The sequence below is a fragment of the Notothenia rossii genome (genome assembly GCF_949606895.1).
Source record: "Notothenia rossii genome assembly, chromosome: 11".
Taxonomy (NCBI): Eukaryota; Metazoa; Chordata; class Actinopteri; order Perciformes; family Nototheniidae; genus Notothenia; species Notothenia rossii.
This window is the reverse complement of record NC_136910.1, coordinates 55,337,659-55,358,382: the sequence shown is the minus strand read 5'-3', so window position 1 is coordinate 55,358,382 and position 20,724 is coordinate 55,337,659. Positions and strand designations below refer to the sequence as shown.

At 41.0% G+C, this 20,724-nt stretch overlaps 1 protein-coding gene and 1 pseudogene across 2 annotated transcripts; one reads left to right on the top strand and one right to left on the bottom strand.

Moving 5' to 3' along the window:
* Positions 1-3,449: 3,449 nt before the first annotated feature.
* On the top strand, positions 3,450-15,022 carry LOC307024540 (E3 ubiquitin-protein ligase TRIM39-like; annotated as a pseudogene). The gene is made up of 3 exons (XR_013810593.1): positions 3,450-3,479; positions 9,540-9,679; positions 13,233-15,022. The product of XR_013810593.1 is annotated as an E3 ubiquitin-protein ligase TRIM39-like (transcript).
* Positions 15,023-17,120: 2,098 nt separating this feature from the next.
* LOC307025341 (zinc finger BED domain-containing protein 5-like) lies at positions 17,121-20,266 on the bottom strand (the record flags this gene model as incomplete). The annotated part of the gene is made up of 3 exons (XM_079659976.1): positions 17,121-17,210; positions 18,632-19,231; positions 19,316-20,266. The coding sequence occupies 3 exons, from the start codon at positions 20,264-20,266 to the stop codon at positions 17,121-17,123; spliced, it is 1,641 nt and encodes a 546-aa protein (XP_079516102.1).
* Positions 20,267-20,724: the final 458 nt, after the last annotated feature.

Below are 20,724 nucleotides of genomic sequence, written 5' to 3'. Positions count from 1 at the left end.
GTTGTGTCACGTTTTTAGTTTTGTGTGTCTGGTAGTGGGTGTTTTGCTGTTCTCCTTGTCATGTTTTCCTCTCTGTGTATTGTCTTTTCCCTGTGTTTTCCTGTCTGTCGTTAGTTTCCCTGGTGTGTCTAATTTCCTGATTGTTTTCACCTGTCACCCCTTCTGTGTCTCCTGTGCTCATCAGTGTCAGCCCCGCCCCTGATTGTTCCCACCTGTGTCTTGTTGCCCTGTGTTTAAATTCCCCAGTCTCCCAGTGTTCCTGTTCAGTTCGTTTTTGTCTCTTGTCATGGTCAGGTTTATGCTCTTTTGTACTTTAGAAAAGTTTGTTCCTCACCACGTGAGCGATTATCATTTTGTTCCCAATTTTTGTCATCTCAATTCTGAGATTAGTTAGAAACCTTTTTTTTGTTCATTGGGTTTATTGAAGAAAATAAAGTATCTTTCCAATACTTTACCTCTGTCTCCCGGGTCGTGCAATTGGGTCCTACCTCCTAAGTGTCTGAGTTCTTAACAGTATATCAAAATTCATAAGAATCAAAAGAACAGTTCAGCGCCCCACAACTTTACTGCAAACAGTTACAATCTTGACTTTACATAAAAAAGAACAAACATTAAAGAAATGCGTTAGTTAAGGTTAAAAAACATGTATTCAGCTAAATCATACATCGCTGCAGTTATTATCCAGTGGAAAGTCCTTACCTACTGGCCTAGTTAAAGGTGGGGTAGGTAATTTTGGAGAAACCAGCTCGAGTGCACTAGAATTTGAAAATACACAACCGCAAAACATCTGCCACTTCCTTACAGAGCCCCTCCTCCAACACACACGAACGCGCACATGACCAATGAGGGCACGAGATAAGTTTGTGCACAGATGGAAGGCTGACAGGCCAACACATTCTCACTCCCAACCCGTCACATGTTGACGGTCAGTCAGGGCCCCTCCCTTGTGTTTATTTATTTGTTTGATTAATAAACACAAGTTGGAGTCCGTCAGGACCGAGGGTCGGAGCAGCTCATAGTAGTTTCTTTAGAGAATTTATACCCGGAAGTAAGTATTTTCTCCGCTTCGCTTGACAAACCCCGTGATAGTCCTCAAGCTCTGTGATTGGATGTTTGAGTGTGTTCCGAGGGTTACTACCCCCCTCCCCGTCAATTTATAGTGTTGGTCCACAGCGCAAATGTATTAGTTACATAACAAAATCCGCATCTAAAATTGTGGCATAGATACGTTATTTTCCCTGTGCAATTCTCCAACCCAGTCTCACATCTCACATCACATCGTCATAAACAAATACCGGAAACAGACCAACACATTTTTTTTTTAAATGAAATAATACTTTATTCCGAGTGTGCTTGCTTTTCTCATTGAAAGTCATCACATAACGGCATTGTAATACACGGTTCGGCTGCATTAAATATTCCATATCTGCCGTAGTTCTCTATTTATAGAGCCCTGCTGAGAAGACTTCGAGACAAACATGAGGAACTGCCGCCAAAACTGAAAACGTGACGTTGATCATAAATATATCAGCAATTAAACAACATCTTACATTTCTTTTCACACAATACGTCTTCCTGCAGTATCAACACTAATTCGGCTGACTTTTATATTTGATCCAATTGGTAGATAGGCTATATTTACACCATAACGGTGCACAGCTGATAGAAAGGGACACCTGGTGGTTAAAGCACGTTATTGAATTTCATTATTTTTATTATTAGATATTAATAGGATCCCTATAAAGTATATTCATTGCTCGTTATTCTCTACTAATAGTTAATTAAAGACTGTACAGTATATAATTAATATTTTGCACATCCCTTTCAAGATTTCAAGATTTTCTAAGGTGTAGTTACTGTATAAGATGAATTAAAAACTTGGGTCGCAGGTTCCTCAACAGTGCATTACAAGACATCTATCAATATTTGTGCATACCTCCAGCAATGTTAACTATGTTGAAGCACTTATTTTAACTGATATTATACATTTGTATTATACTCTTATAAGATGTATGTAGATAGTATAAGAAATGTGCAGAATATGACAGTTTAATGGTGGAGGCATACACACATATTGGTAGATGTCTTGTAATGCACTGTTGAGGAACCTGCGACCCAAGTTTTTCATCTCCGACCTTGTCAGGTATTGAACAATCAATAAATAAAGAACACATAATGATTAAATATAAAACACAGAATGTGTTTGATTATACTAAATGATTTACAAATAAACACCACTGCATATTTACAACTGTTACACATGCTGATGAAACACAAATGTTTCCAACTTGGGATCAATAAAGTATATCTTATTTTAAGATGATCGATGGCTACTGCCATATTTGCAAAATTTGCCTCTGAACCTTGACAAGTGCATGTTTCAGGATTATCAATTAACAACAGGAGGGGTCACAGACATAAGACGAGCTGTTAAATAAAGCTCTTCTGACCTTAGCTGGCATGTGGGTATATATTAATGCTGCCCATTATGGGCACAAGCAATTTTCACCCATTTATTAATTATATGTTTTAAATTGGAGTGTTCCTATCCCCTAAACCTCCAGGGTTTTAATACTGGCAACTTCTTATGGGAAAAATCCGAAAACGTCTTTTAAAACTACAACTCCCAGTAGAGACGTGCCATAGAGCATGTTGCAAAAGCCAGCATGTGTAGTTCTGGGGACGGGGTGGGGGAGGGACGGACGGGGTGGACCCGTTCAAATCCAGTTTTGGACAGTCTGCCGTGGTTCCATCCCATTTCAAGTGCTGTTCGACGCTCAGTGTAACCCTCGGAGCACACTCAAACATCCAATCACACAGCTTGAGGACGGGGTTTGCCAAGCGAAGCGGAGAGAATACTTACTTCCGGGTGTACAATTCTCTAAAAAGCAACTACTATGAGCTGCTCCGACCCTCGGTCCTGACGGACTCCAACTTGTGTTTATTAATCAAACAAATAAATAAACACAAGGATAATGATGTGTTGTTGTTGAGTAAATGGAGAATTGCACAGGGGAAAATAACGTATATATGCCACAATTTTAGATGCAGAATTTGTTAAACTAATACGTTTGTGCTGTGGACCTACACTATAAATTGACGGGGAAGGGGGTAGCAATAAAGATAACACCATTAAACAGTTATACAACATAACAGAAATAATATTGATAGCAGCGTCCCTAGCAACCACCTTAGTAACAACAAAAACGTTGAATGGACACAATTTCCTGAAGTAATCTTCGTAATAACTAGCAAACTAAAGATCATGTACATCCACTGCACACATAATCTGAAATAAAAACGCATATTTCTCGCATCAAATGACATCAAAACGCATTTTAATGGCCAAACTAACCCTTAAAATAGGCATTTTCCACCGAGAATAAAACGAAGGTCGGCCATGTTTTTTTTCTGCAGGGAGAAATTTGAAGATCACGTGACATAGACGCCAGCCATTGGAATGAATGGTGAAAAAAAAGGTAGGGATCCTACAATTTCAGAGGCGTTTTTGTAGAAATACTACGTCCCAAGTTGTGGACCAACGTAGTTATTACACGTTTTTTTGTGAGACCGGGTTGAAATTGCAGGGCCGTAGCCATGGAGTCAACATTGGGGGTGACCAAAAATTCAATCAAAATTTGAATACTAATTTCCTGCCATTCTAAAGGAACATATTACAAAATTCCCTAACACATGGGATACTTTAAAACCTGTTAATGAATAAAGTACAACTATAACCATAATCATATCAAAGCATTTAAATCCATAGAAAAGTCTGTGCCACGCAATTTCAGTAGAAACAGGAACACTTTATTGCCCTTTTGTTTTACAGCCACGACTCGCACTAGCTGCTTGCCGCTCAATCAAAAATCCAAAGACCCCCAACTTCCTCCCAGACACCCGCCCAAAAAGCATTTTGAGCGTATCTGAATATTGGGGGGGATGTGTGTCCCCCAATGTATATGGTATATGGCTACGACTTGACGCGTAAATAAAGTAGATGATCTCTGTGAGAGTAATGATGATAAGTACCTTGACTTCTGCAGACCAAAAACAAAAGACATGTATTCATATTTGTACATTTATGAAAATTGATCTGATATGTGAATTTATTTTAACCTCATGCACTTTACTGTGACCTTTCTAGTTGGATGCAAACTGCATTTCGTTGTACTCATTGAAATGACAATAAAGTTTGATCTAATCTAATGTAGCTGGAGAGGTGCCAGCTCGCCTCATATGCACCAAACCCAACTAACCCCATCTGACACCTCTCCATTAGTGCATGTGTATAGGTCCTGTTTGTGCACGCATGTATTTCTGCCAATAATTAAAGTAAATAATAGTTAATAACAAAACATAATTTGTTGCATGTATAATGTCTATAGCATAACGATAGCTAATTTTCTAAATGAATGGTTGTCTTTACGTGACTGATTATGTGTTAGTATGAATAACATAATTATGAAATCTGCCATTGTGATGAAGTCCAGGATAATTTGTTGATGGAGTGGTGACAGGTTCTGAAAGATACTGTAAAAGGGTTCAATGTTTTAAACTGATGCCATATACTTGACAGATATTGAGTTTGGTTTGTGAAACCTTCACACTATGGGAGCCTACTTCACCTCTTTAACAATATCTTAGTTAATAATTTCACTCACCCACTATAACCTTTATTCCAGCAATAACCTCTTAAGCCCCACGGACCCGGTTCCGGGGCCGAAATCGCGTCATTTGCAGGAAACAACGTCTAAGGAACCTTAATATTTAATAAACTATGAATATTTTATATCCATATAATGGGAAAAAACTCATTTAACTTTTTTTTTTTTTTTTTTCAAAAAAAACACACAATGCTAACAGTGAGCCTCTGAATTAGCCCCGAGCGAAAAATGCTAACCTATTACTGCACCGAAAATCACTCCTAGCTACCTTATTACTTATCCTCGCTGCACATCCAACACATTATTTATGATCATAAAGACACAGAATCTAACGGTGCCCACCTCAACACTGAAAGATACAAACTCGCGACGTTATCAACAAAAACTTACATCAAAACATGTGGCGCTAGGTAGCCTACAATGCTAACATGGCTTACCTTGGTTTTGTCTGGTCAAAACTGGTCTTCAATGACATTTAAACGATAACAACGATGATGTAGTTAATCCATAGGTTAATATCCAATGTGGCTGTGTCCCCTTTGAAATATTCTGATAATCTATAAGCAATAAAACTGCAATTCCGTTTTCAAAGAGTAGAGCAGGCCATTCCTACGCTCTGTAGGAAGATTGAATGTGCGAAGACGCATCTGTTTTTTTAACATGATTGTGTGCGGGACAATTTCGCTTCGATTCTTTTGGCTCTAACGGTCAGAAAGAGATGTCACATGTCAAAATCGAGCAAGGGGGGGCCAGAGATAAGGAAAATCCACCCAAATGGCCCCAGAAGAGTTTTTTTTTGCTAAATCTGTCTAAAAAGGTCAAATATCACTTGTTTTGCATCAATCTTGATACAGGGTACTTATTATATGTTGTACTTTGGATTCCTAAAGCTTTTAGTCTACTAACCCATCATCCAAGGTTAGTTTTCCCCAGTGGCGAGCCGTCAGCGCCCTCTAGGCCCTCTGTGAGGGCCTAAGATATTCTAAAAAATAATATTTAAAAACATTACAAAAATATATTATTTTTTTAAAATATATATTTTTAAAATATTATTTTTGTTATATTTTTCCTTAGTTTTACCGAAAAAAACTTGATTTAATTGTATTTACAATTTAATTTCCAAAGAAATAAATCCTTCGAATCTGCCTGTTCAGTCTCTGTTTGAATGTGAAGGGTTACATGAAAGAAGCTCGTCTGGCCCTCTCTGCGATTCACAGAGGGCCCGGTAACTGAACGAGAGAGTAATGTCAAATGACAGTACAATTGACCTTTCGCAAAGCCACGCCCCTAAATGCCCGTTGTCCAATCATATTCGATCACGTGCGCGGCTCCCTGTGGAAGTCCGGCCCGTCTACACTACAGGCATGAACAAATCTTGAAGCTGGGCGTGTCTGAAGCTTGGCGATTTTTTGCGAGCAACCAATCACATGAATCTCCCGCCCCCGACATACAAAGCAATAGCAATGTTAAAACGAAGTAAACTGGATATAAACTCTCCAAACAGGCGAAAAAACTATCAGTTTCACCCACTGTCTCTGCCACCTCTCTCCATGTCTGGTTCCTCCGGTTTGTATCCCGGTAAATAGTTCCGGTCGTAAAGAACCGGGTGATTTGCTATCGTAATATCTCGTTTGGAATATGAGGAAATTAACTGCGGTCTGGCTCTCCCAGCTTGCATGCGGTTTGATTGGCTGCGCTTGCACTGGCGGGATTTGCATAAACGGGATTTGATTGGCTGATGCCAAGCATCGAGCCTCAAAAGTTGAACAGATGCCGATACACAAGTTATTGAGCCGTTTCCGCTCTACATCCTGAACTCCTTCCTTCGATGCAATGCACTTCCGTTTTGGCGGACTGGGTTTGTTTTGCTAGCTAGCTCCGTTGTGCCGACAAAGCACTGATATCGCAGAGACAAAGAGGATATAACAATTACAACATGAAGAAAAGTGGTTCGGGAACTACGTGTGCGGTAGTTGGTTGCAATCACTCGAGAAAGCACCTGAACGAGTGGTTAGATAGAGAGTGCTACGACCACAAACCAGCACCCAGCACCCAGCCATGTTGTTCATTAAATACAGATAAACACAACAAATACTGCATGCATTGTATTTTTTAATATTATATATGAATATTTTCATAGTGATGTAATTGTGTGGGCTGCTTTTATATTTTAATTTGTAATACCTGTTAGGATTAAACATGTGATCTTTCTTGTTGAAGCCATTTCTTTAGTTTCCTCTCAACAATTAATTCATTCAGTGTTATTTATGTACAGTATGAGCTTAATATGAATGATGAACTGTGTTAAAAGAAATTGTAGCACTCTAAGGAACATATGAAATGCAATAATGCAATAACAGTGCAATAATGAAATTAAATTACATCAAACTTTATTTTCACTCAAACAGTACAGGCACATATGATATATTGCACAGCATAAAGAGATCATGTAAATTGTGCATTATGTAAACAACAGACAACTGTTGGCTCCTGTGGGCATGACCTAAATAAGGCAGTTTATTTTGGTTTTAAAATGCTGAGATATTTACTGCAGAACTGTAACCTTCCCTCAACAAAATCGTCAACAATTTTCGGGAGCATGTGGGCAAAGTAGAATGTGCGTAGCCTTATGATATGCCTTCAGACTGTCCATTGCTTTTCCATCTATTGCCATGGATTGAACGAAGTAGGAGCAAATTTTGCTGTACGTTATGCTGGGCCACGTCGTCATGTTATCCTCCCAGTTTTGCACTGAATTCGGGTGGGGGAGAGTAACGCCATCTCCAGTCAAAGAAGTAGAATCGTGTTCCCAAGCTAGCGAAATCGCTGTGTTTACACCAGTGCCCGTCTGACTGTTTACACCGGTTTACACCGACAGACGCTGTGCAAAAGACTTCCGGCGGAAATGAAGTGCATTTGTGTAGGGTTATGGCGCTACCCGTGGTTTGGCGCGTAAACTTGGCAAAGCCATGCCATGCTCCCCACAATGCAGTTCGGCAAAGATTAAAAATCTTCTACGTCACCCCATTCAAGTGAATGGGCGAAGCGTTGAAAGCATTTTTTGATCCCTGTAGTGTAGACGTATAGCGTTCAAATTCATTGCGAAAATGGTGAAGCGTTGTGCTTATGGTCTTTGAAAATCGGATAGCAGATATCCCATAAGCTTAGAGGGAGGGGGGGGTGATATTTTTACCCGTTTCCTAAACCCAAAACCCGAGAGGAGAGATGGCGCCAGTGGATAAAGAAATGCGGCAGGCCCCATGCCCAGCTGAATATGGCGAATATCAACAAACACAAATACGTTTGCTCGAAGGTAAATACGTGCTAACGTAGCTAGCTAGCTAGCAAAGATTACATTCACAAATTAACTAACTAATTTAATTAACTAATTTCACTAACGAACGTTAGCTAAAGTCACACGACTACAGCTGTAAGCTGTGTGCTTATAGGCCGTTTTGACCATGTATATCACTTGATGCATAATAATGTCTGAACAGCTGAGCTCCGTTATTAGTCTGTGGTCAAAGTACAAACAAGAAAGCCAACAGGCAATCATTCATTTATATTTTTGCTTTAATCTTTGTAGCATTTTGTTAATGGAAAGCCTACTGCCGACTTCCCTAATCCTGCTGCACAAGTGGGCACCCCGACCCCCACAAAGGAACAACAAGGTGGATGCAGAAAGCCACCAAGGAAACGGTAGTTAACTTGAGACAAACTACAACATTTAATGCCTCTTGTGATTGTATTGTTTTATTCCAAAATAATAATAATAATTCCGTCGAATTTGACATACGGCTCAGTGGTTTTTCACTCTTGCACTGCGACCTGTATGCAAGTGCCTCTATTGATGTTGTGCCTCCCTCTTTTCTAATGTTTATACTGTGGATATAACCCTCCATAGCGTATTGTAGCCCCTTTTGTCGGGACCTGGAGGATATTGCTGCGTTATTGCTCCAAAATGAGTCTGTTAAGGCGACTCCGACGTTACGGAGACACTCCATTATGGCTTTGTTTAACGCATCTGGCTCTCAGCTTGTCGGACTAGCAACAGTAACCAAGGGGGGCGTGGCTTTGCGAAAGGTCAGGCCAATCATATCTTCCCTCTAAATGGGTGGGTTTTATTATCGCGGACTTTATGACAAGTTCCGCCCGCTGTGAAACTTTTTTCTTGTTTCCAAAGCAACAACAACTTCCTGACAACAGCGTGAACTCGCCTTCAAAATAAAAGCATGCAAAATTACACTTAAGACATAAAACTGCAACGAAATTAACAAACACAATGCGACATCATTTTCAATTTCAAAAAACACAAATTGGGTTCACAGGTGTTGTTTTGTGTGGTAGAGGGTCGCTTTCATTGATGCGTTTTGCACCCCAGGCCGTTGTTTTGATATTCCGCTGAAGTATACGCTGTGACGTAATAACTCTTTTTTCCCCTTCATTTCGAGGGAAGGGGTGGGGGTCAGAGGGCCTAGTTATAAAGCTCACGGCTTGCCACTGGTTTTCACTATAAGTACAAAATATGTTTTGAACGGACACTATAATTTACAGTTTTTTACTGTGTTCAATCTGAATTTTCTTTAAAATAAAAAACATCTATATTGATTCTGACTTTTCTACATCCAACTCACAGGTTTATCATTACTTTGAGAAAAAAGATTATTAATTTAACCCTTTTAGAAGGGAAGATATGGTCATTTGTTCTGGGAATGTCATTTTCGAGCCTGAAACCTGAAAAACAGGCTGAGAAACTCCCTGAGTTACATGAGAGGAGACAGCGTTCAGCAGAGGAGGCGTGACAGAGCTCCTCCCTCACCTGACACACCTGAGATAAACTAGGAAACAGTTTGTTATTCTCCCTCACTGCAGAGAGACAGACGGACTGAAAAACAGACGATCAGATTCACCTTCAGACCAAACCAACAACTTCCTCTGAGTTCAGCTACAGGAGAGAAAAGTGGAAACTACAACACTGCTGCTTCAACCTGCGGACCCTCCACCCCCTGAAGGTGAGTCTGACTCCAAACAATACTCAAATGGCGCTTTTCCACTGCAGGACCTAGCACGGCTTGGCAAGGTTTAGTTTGGCCTTGGTAGGCCATGCTCACTTTAAAGGTCCCATGTCATGGCCATTTCTACTGATCATAATTCCATTGTTGAGGTCTACTAGAACAGATTTACATTGTTCAATGTTCCAAACTCACATTGGTTTCTCATCCAGCATCTCTGTATAGTATGTGTATTCACTCTCTGTCCTAAACGGCTTGTTGGAGCTCCTGCCCCCCCTCCCTCCCTATGAGCCCACTATGCTCTGATTGGTCAACTCGCCCACTCTGTTCTGATGAGTCCACCACCGTTACAGCGGAACATCAGTGATTATGTGTTACAATGGCATTAGCAGCCAGAAAATGACACCAGTAATGACAAACAGATGAGAATGCTGCGCGGGGTCTGGGTGCCGTGTTGGCGGGACGTTGCGGGGCTCGCTGCTCCGCCCTTTGAGGCTCGAGGAGCGGACAGTGTGAACTGGATTACTGGTCTCGTTTCCTGGTTGCTGCGTGGGGTCTGTGAGACTCAGCCTGAGCACACACACACAGCCTGGCTGTTCGCCAAACACTCACAGCCTGAGAAAAGATAAGGCAGTCAGTGTATGTGCCGGCGAAACTCCGCGCAGTGGCGCGGCTGAGAAAAGGCTGAGTGATTGTTTCTCCGCGATCCCAACTCGTCTATGACCAACGTTCAGGTAGCTCTATGCTCAACGCTAAAGGTCCCCACACTGCGTTTGATAGTGTTGCAAGGGATCCTGCTGTGTGAGGAGCTCCACGGATTGCTCCATTTGGATATGGTGACGTCACTGTATCCAGAAAGAAAGAAATGGAAAAAGAAAGTGTTAGAGTTTGACTCGCTACAGGGTGCACTTTGAGGGTTTGTGACTCTGCAGACCGTTTACATGCAGACAAAGCTACATAACACCCAAGGGGACGGGTAAGAACCAGGAAAGCATGACATGGGACCTTTTAAGCTGCGTTTCCATTACAGTTAGTAACTGGGGTAGTTAACGACGCAGTGTAGGCGGGGCGATCGGCTGTTCGGGGGGCCGAGCGAAGCTGCGTAAAACTGCCGTGACGTTATCTTCAAAGCGACACAACTCACAAAACACCATAACAATGGAGGATAGGGAAGCGATCGTTTACTTGGTTCTTGGTATGTGGCTTTTTATCACAGCAAGGAGGTATAGTGTTGTCCTTTTGTATGTGTATCGTGCTTTATTATAGAAAACTCAGGAGACAGCGAGTATGGTTAACTGTGCTTTATTCGCGCTCTGTGCTACATCATATAACATACTCATATAACACTCCGGGTATTCACAACTCCGGACCAAAGAGTATGTCACAACATTACAGGAGGCAAACTTTGTTTCGGAAAAGGCTGCGTATAGCAAGACGAAATACAGAAGAAAATAACAGGAGAGTTTGGGCAATCATACAACATGTGTATACATGTGTTTGTCAAACGATTAAAAAAAAAATATGATCAGAATTGACTATTTCGTAAATATTTGAATTTCAAGCACCTGTATACTGCCCCATAATAAGAACATTTGAGAAAATAACAGATCATGAAAAGAACATCTTTCTAATAAATTAAGGTCTGTTTTGTTTGTTTAGATCTACTGTTAAAGGTGGGGTAGGTAAGTTTGAGAAACCGGCTCGAGATACACTTTTTGTTATATTCCATGGAATGCTCTCAACATCCCGATGGCAATGATTATCGAAAATAAATTTCATCTGTGGAAGCCGTGGTGCTCTAAAAAGCACGACCAATCATCTGAGCCGGCTAAAGTAACTGGATGGCCTACCTGCCTGTCAGCCTTCCATCTGTGCACAAACTTATCTCGTGCCCTCATTGGTCATGTGCACGTTCGTGTGTGTTGGAGGAGGGGCTAAGGAAGTGGCAGATTTGTTCCGGCTGTGTATTTTCAAATTCTAGCGCACTCGAGCTGGTTTCTCCAAAATGACCTACCCCACCTTTAACACAGAGGAAATCACGATAAAAATACTTGTTACAAACAAACAGTTTAATCATCAAACAAGTGCAAATAACAAAGCAAACTATAAACATAAATACAACCGTTCCTGCTGGGCCCGGTTCAGCTCCTGCTGGGCCAGATCTGCACTGTGCATCTCCCTCAGGACTGTGAGGTGCTCCTCTCCTCGTTTCCTCTTGCCTGGAAGACAATAAGATAAACTTCTTTTTTTTTTAAATCACCATAGGGAAATTCAGGTGTCATAGCAGCAACAGCAATAAGAATGAAAAACACAGGACAGGTACAGGTCACGTAAGGATATAAGAATCAAATATATAAGTATAAACAGAACAACGGTAAGGATGAACTAAAGACGGTTCTGGCCCTAGATGTTTACAATGATTGTGAAAGTGAATTACATTATGTCCAGCCAGTTGATAATGAATATAAATATATGTATGAGTATATGTATAAATATACAGTCATGAAGTAAATGGATAATTAAAAATTAATTTAAGTATGAATAATTATGAGACCAGTTTAAAGTGCAAAAATACTTAACAATGAAGAATATACAAGAATATATTAGGATGTCACACAATTTTACTAGCTGCAACATTAATAGTGATTCTTACCACTTTTACTTTTGGTACATTACTTTACTTGTAACAGATTATTTCCACACATTGGTATTGCTTATTTTACTTACTGACGATGATCTAAAGTTGAAAAAAAGTCACAATTCCAGTCGTTTTGCCATGCCTATTTCTTACTTAACTCTAGAAAACTGTACGTAAACAATGGTACATATGGTGTTAGCAAACAATAGCTCTTGCTAATGCTATCTGTGCTAACCGTAGCTCTTCGGGGCTCCATAAGAGCATGGGTTGTCGAACATAAATGTAAGGGTAAAATAGGCATGTTTGTTAGAAATGAGCTTTACAATAAATAGGGACACAACGCTTTCAAGCAAAGAACAGAGAGTTAGCAAAAACGTACCATCCTGCAGCCGTTGCCGAGTCCAGGCGTCGTTTCGCGTTGTTGTGACGTCTAGCCCCCGCTGTATTTTTTCATCCGCAACGAGATGGAGTAACGTCTGTACCTCGTTAAACGACCACGGCGTCTTTTTTTTGTTGCTGCCATTTCTTTATGGATTTGTTTAACGGTAGTTTGTCTGTTTTAAAAATTGTGCTTATGCAACGCTTGGGGACTGTCTCGCGGAACGATTTTTACGATTCTCTCTGACCAATCAGCAGTCGGGAGTGTTTACGTCACTAGTTTAATATATTCAGCTCGGTTGTTGGCTCGGTAGGAACCTCGATTTTCGAGGACCAGAAAAAAAGTTAAAAAGTACCTGTGAGCAGGAACTACCCCTAGTGGAAAAGCAAAAAAAAGCGGGCCGGGCCAAACTGAACCATGCTAAGCCGTGCTAGGTCCTGCAGTGGAAAAGCGCCAAAAGTGAATTTCAGTGAAGTCACTAGAGGAGGGGGAGGGGAGCCATGACTGACTGTATACTCCTGTCTGCTGTGTTTCAGCTTCACTCAGAGACAACATGGCTTCCAGGTTAGAGGAAGATCTCTGCTGTCCTATCTGTCAGGAAGTCTTTAGAGATCCTGTCATCCTGTCCTGCTGCCACAGCGTCTGTAAAGCCTGTCTGCAGACCTGGTGGGATGGGAAAGAAGTAAAGGAGTGTCCAGTTTGTAGGAGAAAACATTCAAAGGATTTCCTTCCTCCCAACTTGGCTTTAAAGAACCTCTGTGAGACCTTCTTACTGGAGAGAGATCAGAGATCTCCAGAGGCTCTCTGCAGTCTGCACTCTGAGAAACTCAAACTCTTCTGTCTGGACCATCAGCAGCCAGTGTGTCTCATCTGCAGAGATTCAAAAACACACAAAAACCACAGAATCACACCCATCGATGAAGCTGCTCAGGATCTCAAAGAGGAGCTCCAGAAATCTCTGCAGCCCTTTCAGGAGAAACTGAAGCTCTTTGAAGAAGTTAAAGAGAAGTTTGATCAAACAGCAGGACACATGAAGGTCCAGGCTCAACACACAGAGACGCAGATTAAGGAGCAGTTTAAGAAGCTTCACCAGTTTCTAGAAGAGGAAGAGGAGGCCAGGATGGCTGCACTGAGGGAGGAAGAGGAGCAGAAGAGGAGGATGATGGAGGAGAAGACGGAGGCTGTGAGCAGAGAGATAGCAGCTCTTTCACACACAGTCAGAGCCACAGAGGAGGAGCTGAGAGCTGAAGACGTCTCCTTCCTGCACAACTACAAGGCTGCAGTGGAGAGGCTGCAGCGCCCCCTGCTGGAGGATCCACAGCTGCCCTCAGGAGCTCTGATAGACCAGGCCAAACACCTGGCCAACCTCAGCTTCAACATCTGGAGCAAGATGAAGGACATGGTGTCCTACTCTCCTCTCATCCTGGACCCAAACACTGCTAATCCATTCCTCATCCTGTCTGAAGATCTGACCAGAGTGAGACGAGGAGAGAGACAGGAACTTCCTGATAATCCAGAGAGGTTTGATAAACAAATCTGTGTCCTGGGCTCTGAGGGCTTTAACTCAGGGACTCACAGCTGGGATGTCCAGGTTACAGACAGTACATTGTGGGTACTTGGTGTGTTAGCAGAGTCTGCCCAGAGGAAGGGAGACATAGAGTCTGGATTCTGGAGAATAGGTTTCTATAAAGGTAAATACTCAGCATGGTCACTACCAGCTCCATCCACTCCTCTCAGCCTGAAGAAGGAGCTCCAGAGGGTCAGAGTGAATCTGGACTGGAACAGAGGAATGTTGTCGTTCTCTGATCCTGACACTAACACACACATACACACCTTCACACACACTTTCACTGAGAAGATGTTTCCATACATTCTCACTGTGGGTGAAGTGAAGATATTACCACTGAAGGTGTGTGTGACAGTGGATCAGAGCAGGTAGAGATAAACATCTCTTAAAGGGATCGTTCACTGACCTCTGACCCTGTCCTCCTGCTGGCTCTTTATTCTAAACATGTTTTTATTCTTGTTGTTATTGAGTTTGATAATCTGCTTTTTGATCATACTGTCAACCTTTCTTAAATTGAAACACGTGCATTTAGCTCACACTTTTATCCAAGTAACATCAAGTTCATCAAATAAGCTGATCTGCTTCCTTTAGAGGAAATAAGAGATATATATTCTTTACATTTGAAATGATCTCACCCAGATTCAGATCTTTATGTCAGGTTATAGTTCAACCTTCTCTGTTTTATTGATTCTATGTCGTTATAAATTGTTAATTTGTTATTTGTGCATGATGGGAAAATAAATAATATGTTTAATCCAACTGCGAGTTTGAGCAGCGAATCATTTATCAGATCCAAAATTAAATGCATTTTTTATTAGTTTTATTACAAGCAATTTTTAACTTGTATAATTATATAAAACATACAGAGTTACTGGGTTTAAATTAACTCCCTGACAGACCTCTTCATCAGGGAATAAAATAAATGTTTGAAAGAGATTTCTAAGTATTTAAATACAGAGTAAATGTTAAACCCAGTTTTCCCAGGAGAAACCTAAACAGAGAGGACGACCCATTGCTGTTCAGCGTGGATTATCAAATGCACACGTTTATAAACTCTAAAGGATTTAATCTCAATCTAAAATACTGATTTCTTGGCAGCGGTGTGTTATCGAGTATTAACAACCTCTTAAACTTCTAATTTGACCAATCAGAGTTGAGTATTCAGCTAAGACGTTTAATACAATAATAATATATAGTAAAGTAAAATATATAATGGAGAAGATAAAGTAATGTGTGCACTACTTCAATATATAAAAACATGCATGTTCAATAGAGTTATTCATTCATATTAATAATGATGTCACTCAGATTATTAAAGCAGCAACAATCCCATTTAATGAGAAAAGAGCAAACAGATGTTACAATGCTGTCAAATAATAAACAAACTAACATTTCTGATTAAATCAGTTTCACAAGAACAGAGGTTTCTTCAGACTGAAAACAAGTTGCTTCTTTTCCTAATTGTATTCATGTTTATTTCCTCACTGACATGACGCGTCTCAGAATAAAAAGTAGAAATAGTAGAGTCTGTTGAAACTTGGCTTGGTCGTGATTGGTCTAAAATACAGAGAGTTGTTAAACACCATCAGAATGCTTCAGCTAATTCAGAATGCTGCAGCTAGACTGGTCTTCAACCTCCTCCTGTTCTCCCACTACTCCTCTGCTCCTCTCCTCCACTGGCTGACAGCCAGAGGTGGGAAGTAGTGGAGTATAAATACTTTGTTTCTGTACTTAACTTATTTTTTCTGGTATCAGTACTTTACTCCACTACTTATTTTTCTGACAACTTTTTACTTTGACTTCTTACATGTTGAACACAAATACCTGTACTTTCTACTTCTTACATGTTGAACACAAATACCTGTACTTTCTACTTCTTACATGTTGAACTCAAATACCTGTACTTTCTACTTCTTACATGTTGAACACAAAGACCTGTACTTTCTACTTCTTACATGTTGAACACAAATACCTGTACTTTCTACTTCTTACATGTTGAACTCAAATACCTGTACTTTCTACTTCTTACATGTTGAACACAAATACCTGTACTTTCTACTTCTTACATGTTGAACACAAATACCTGTACTTTCTACTTCTCACATGTTGAACTCAAATACCTGTACTTTCTACTTCTTACATGTTGAACACAAATACCTGTACTTTCTACTTCTTACATGTTGAACCCAAATACCTGTTCTTTCTACTTCTTACATGTTGAACACAAATACCTGTACTTTCTACTTCTTACATGTTGAACCCAAATACCTGTTCTTTCTACTTCTTACATGTTGAACTCAAATACCTGTACTTTCTACTTCTTACATGTTGAACCCAAATACCTGTTCTTTCTACTTCTTACATGTTGAACTCAAATACCTGTACTTTCTACTTCTCACATGTTGAACACAAATACCTGTACTTTCTACTTCTCTCATTTTCCAAACAGGCTGGTTCCTTTAGTGTGAATGTGTGTTTGGTGGCGTGATCATTATTATTTAGAGTCATTGCGTGCCTATTGATTTGAACACGATCCGTGTATCCATAATTTCCTGGTCTTCTCTAAAGAAGAGGGACCAATGGAAACGTTGTCATGTTGCCGTTGTTCAGCATGGAAACATTCATTAGCTAACAATGACATTATTGTTCTATTAATATAAAGGGAGGTCAGGTACTCTTTAAAACAGCTGCTAGTTATGGGTACTTTTTACTGAAGCACATTTCAAACCCTCTTTACTTTGACTTGAGGAAAGAAGTTTAGTCAGTACTTCTACCAGAGTATTTTTAAACACGAGTATCTGTACTTCTGCTTGAGTAAAGGATGTGTTTACTTTTGCCATCTCTGCTGCCAGTTAATTCAATAATCCAATTCAAGACACCGGTGCTGGCCTTGGTTAAACTCCAGCTCGTCCAGCTCGTGCATCAGCCAATCAGATTGCTGCTCCCACTGTGAGTGGGACCCAGGTAACCCCCAAAAACACACTATCCTGGCTCCGAAATCAGAATCAGAATCAGTTTTATTACCAGGTAGGTTGATACGTACGAGGAATTTGACTTGGTGTCGTGGTGCATACATAAAAATAAAAAAACACAACTATTTTAGGAAAAATATAATAACATTAAAAAATATATATATATATAGTAAAATAAAAAAAACAGTATTTACATTGAAATAGAATGGAATAAAATATGTGCAGTAATAATAAAAGACCAGATATTGTGTACATTGTGTGCATTAATGTGATGCAGAGAGTCTGCGTCGTGGCTGAGGGAAAGTCTCAGTGCATGAATGGTGGAACGAGCTCCTCATTGACATCAGTGTTGGAGCTATATAGCTCTTCTGACCTTAGCTGGCATGTGGGTATATATTAATGCTGCCCATTATGGGCACAAGCAATTTTCACCCATTTATTAATTATATGTTTTAAATTGGAGTGTTCCTATCCCCTAAACCTCCAGGGATGTACACAGTTTAATACTGGCAACTTCTTATGGGAAAAATCCGAAAACGTCTTTTAAAACTACAATTCCCAGTAGAGACGTGCCATAGAGCAGGGGTTCCCAAACTTTTCCATGCCAAGGCCCCCCAAAAATCATTAGCTTCTGGCCGGGGACCCCCTTTGCAAACCCACCAACAATGCTACAAAATATGTCACACATCAACTTTAAGAACGTTTTTGTTACTTTTATTCTCTATTCAATACTGTAATTATTACATTTGTTTAGCATGAGAATAATATTAACAATATGTTTTCAACACAGAATAAGATTTGTATGGCAGGGCATCTTTGTTCCACCACAATGTTTTTCTTATTATAGACACTATGTTGCAATACATTTTACCCTACAGAAAATATATTTACATATGCAAGAGTTTTTTTTTTTTGTCTTTCTTGCATTATGTCTTCAAAAGTTTTCAGTCAAAAAAGAAAAAAAATCTATTAAACTGACTTGGTTCTGTAAGTTCAACACTATATTCCCACTGAATAACAAACCTTTCAACAAACTGTTGATGATACAAAAACAGAAAAAAGAAACCAAACCTCTCTTTTGTGTGTGTGTGTGTGTGTGTGTGTGTGTGTGTGTGTGTGTGTGTGTGTGTGTGTGTGTGTGTGTGTGTGTTGGAAGTGACAGACAGTGATCACACTAGTGGGAGGGATGGGCTTGGTGGCTCCTACACAGTCTGTCAAGCCTGGGCTTAATGTCTGTCAGTGCCATACGCATGTCATTGTCCACATGTAGACGTGCTCTATGTTTAGTTTTGAGTACCTTTAAAGCTGAAAAGCCAGACTCACACAAGTAAGTTGTTGCAAAAGGGAGAAGGCATTTCAGTGCCCTGTCAGCCAAGGTGGGATAGTCCTTTCTTACATGTAGCCAGTAGTTAGACAGGGGAAGAGCCTCAAAGTTTAGTTTTAAATCCCCTGAGTTTTTCATCTCAATCAGCTCCTCCTGTGACTTTATGCCCAAACTAGAACCGACACCGGGGGAAAAGGGGTTCCTAACCCAGTTTAAATGTGTGTTTTCAAGGTCAGGGAAATAGTCTTTAAAATATCCTTGGAGGTGCTCCAGGTGGGACTGGATCATTGGAGAGATGGAGCCCAAATCATCACATGACAGCAGCTCCTGGTGAAGTAGTGGGAACATCTCTGTGACTCCCTCCTGGAGCTTGTTTGACCACAGCATAATCTTTTTGGAAAAAGCACGCACTTTGTCTTGCACCTGCAGTATGTACGTGTCACGTCCTTGCATGCTTTGGTTCAGTACATTTAGATGCAGAAAAATGTCTGACATGTATGCAAGTTTGCGGATCCAGGTTGCATCAGTGAACCGCTCTGCCAGCTGATGCTTTTCAGAAGAGAGGAACTCTCCAACCTCCCTCCGCAGCTCATAGACACGGTTCAAAACTGCGCCCCGTGACAGCCAGCGCACGTTTGAGTGAAGCAGCAGCCCCTCAAAACGGGCGCCCATCTAATTACAAAGCAGGGTAAACAGTCTGTGTTTCAAGGGGCGGGCTTTAATAAAATTCACCACTTGTACAACCTCCTGTAGTACCTGATTCAACTCGTTATCCATCCTTTTTGCGACAAGTGCCTCACGGTGGAGCATGCAGTGTGTGGCGACTACATGCGGGGCTTTCTGCTTAATGAGAGCGGTCACTCCACTGATCTTGCCGGTCATTGCCGCGGCTCCGTCCGAACACACCCCCACACAGCGGGCCCAGTTCAATCCGTTAGACTCGATGTAATCGTCCAAAACTTGAAAAATATCTTTCCCAGTGGTTCTTCTTTCAAGTGCTTTACAAAACAGTATTTCCTCGACAAATCTCTCCTGGGAAATAAATCGAATGTACACAAGCAGTTGGGCCTCATTCGATATGTCTGTGCTCTCATCTAGTTGAAGAGCGAAGTACTCGCTGGCTCTCACCTGCTCCAAAAGCTGAGCAGATACGTCCTGCGCCATGTCACCAATCCGTCGGCTGACGGTGTTGTCCGAGAGTGGGACAGCGTCAATTTTTTTAGCAGCATCCTCGCCAAGCAATTCTCGGACAATGTCTTTGGTAGCTGGTAAAAGCAAATCCTCTCCGATTGTGTGAGGTTTTTTTGCACGAGCAATGTGGTATGAAGCTAAAAATGATGCCTTCAGGGCCCGCTCGGGAACGGTAGCTTGCTGTGTGAATGCAGCAGATTGCCTGGCCAAATGCTCCTCTTTACGTCTGAAGAAGTCTGCCGTTTTTTCGGCCTCTGCCGGATGTTTTTGCATCAAGTGACGCTGAAGTTTCGAAGGTTTTAAACACTCGTTTGAGAGGGTCTCCAGACAGAGCACACACTTCGGGCAATCATGGCCATTTTTCTGTATGGCTGTAAAGCCATACTTAATGTACGCTGCCTCGTACCTTCTGATTTTAATTGGCCAGAAGTTCTTAGGTTTTTTTGCAGCAGTGTCCTCCACAGCAGGGCTGTTGGTCGGTTCCGTTGACCTGTTCTTTGTCAAAAACCTGTCCATTTTGAGCTAGCTAGCTTGCTCGCTTGAGGAGCAAAGCAGCTTGATAAATGGCGCAAACCGCCAGGTCTAAACATGACGTCATGGCGTCGTGAACGATGTTTTGACTGGTAGGCAATCAGAAAGATGACTATGGCAAATTATATGTTCCATTATTATAAATTATATTTTATAATTATGATTTTTTTTTAAAAATCAGATTTAAAATATTTATTAAAAAATAATTAGAATTTTTTTTTTTTGTCTTTCCTTTTTTTTTTATTATCTTCCCTCCAATTTTCTGAGGCCCCCCTAGCGCCCCCTGGCGGCCCCCCAGGGGGCCGCGGCCCCCACTTTGAAAACCACTGCCATAGAGCATGTTGCAAAACACAACAGCCAGCATGTGTAGTTCTGGGGACGGGGTGGGGGAGGGGCGGACGGGGTGGACCCGTTCAAATCCAGTTTTGGACAGTCTGCCGTGG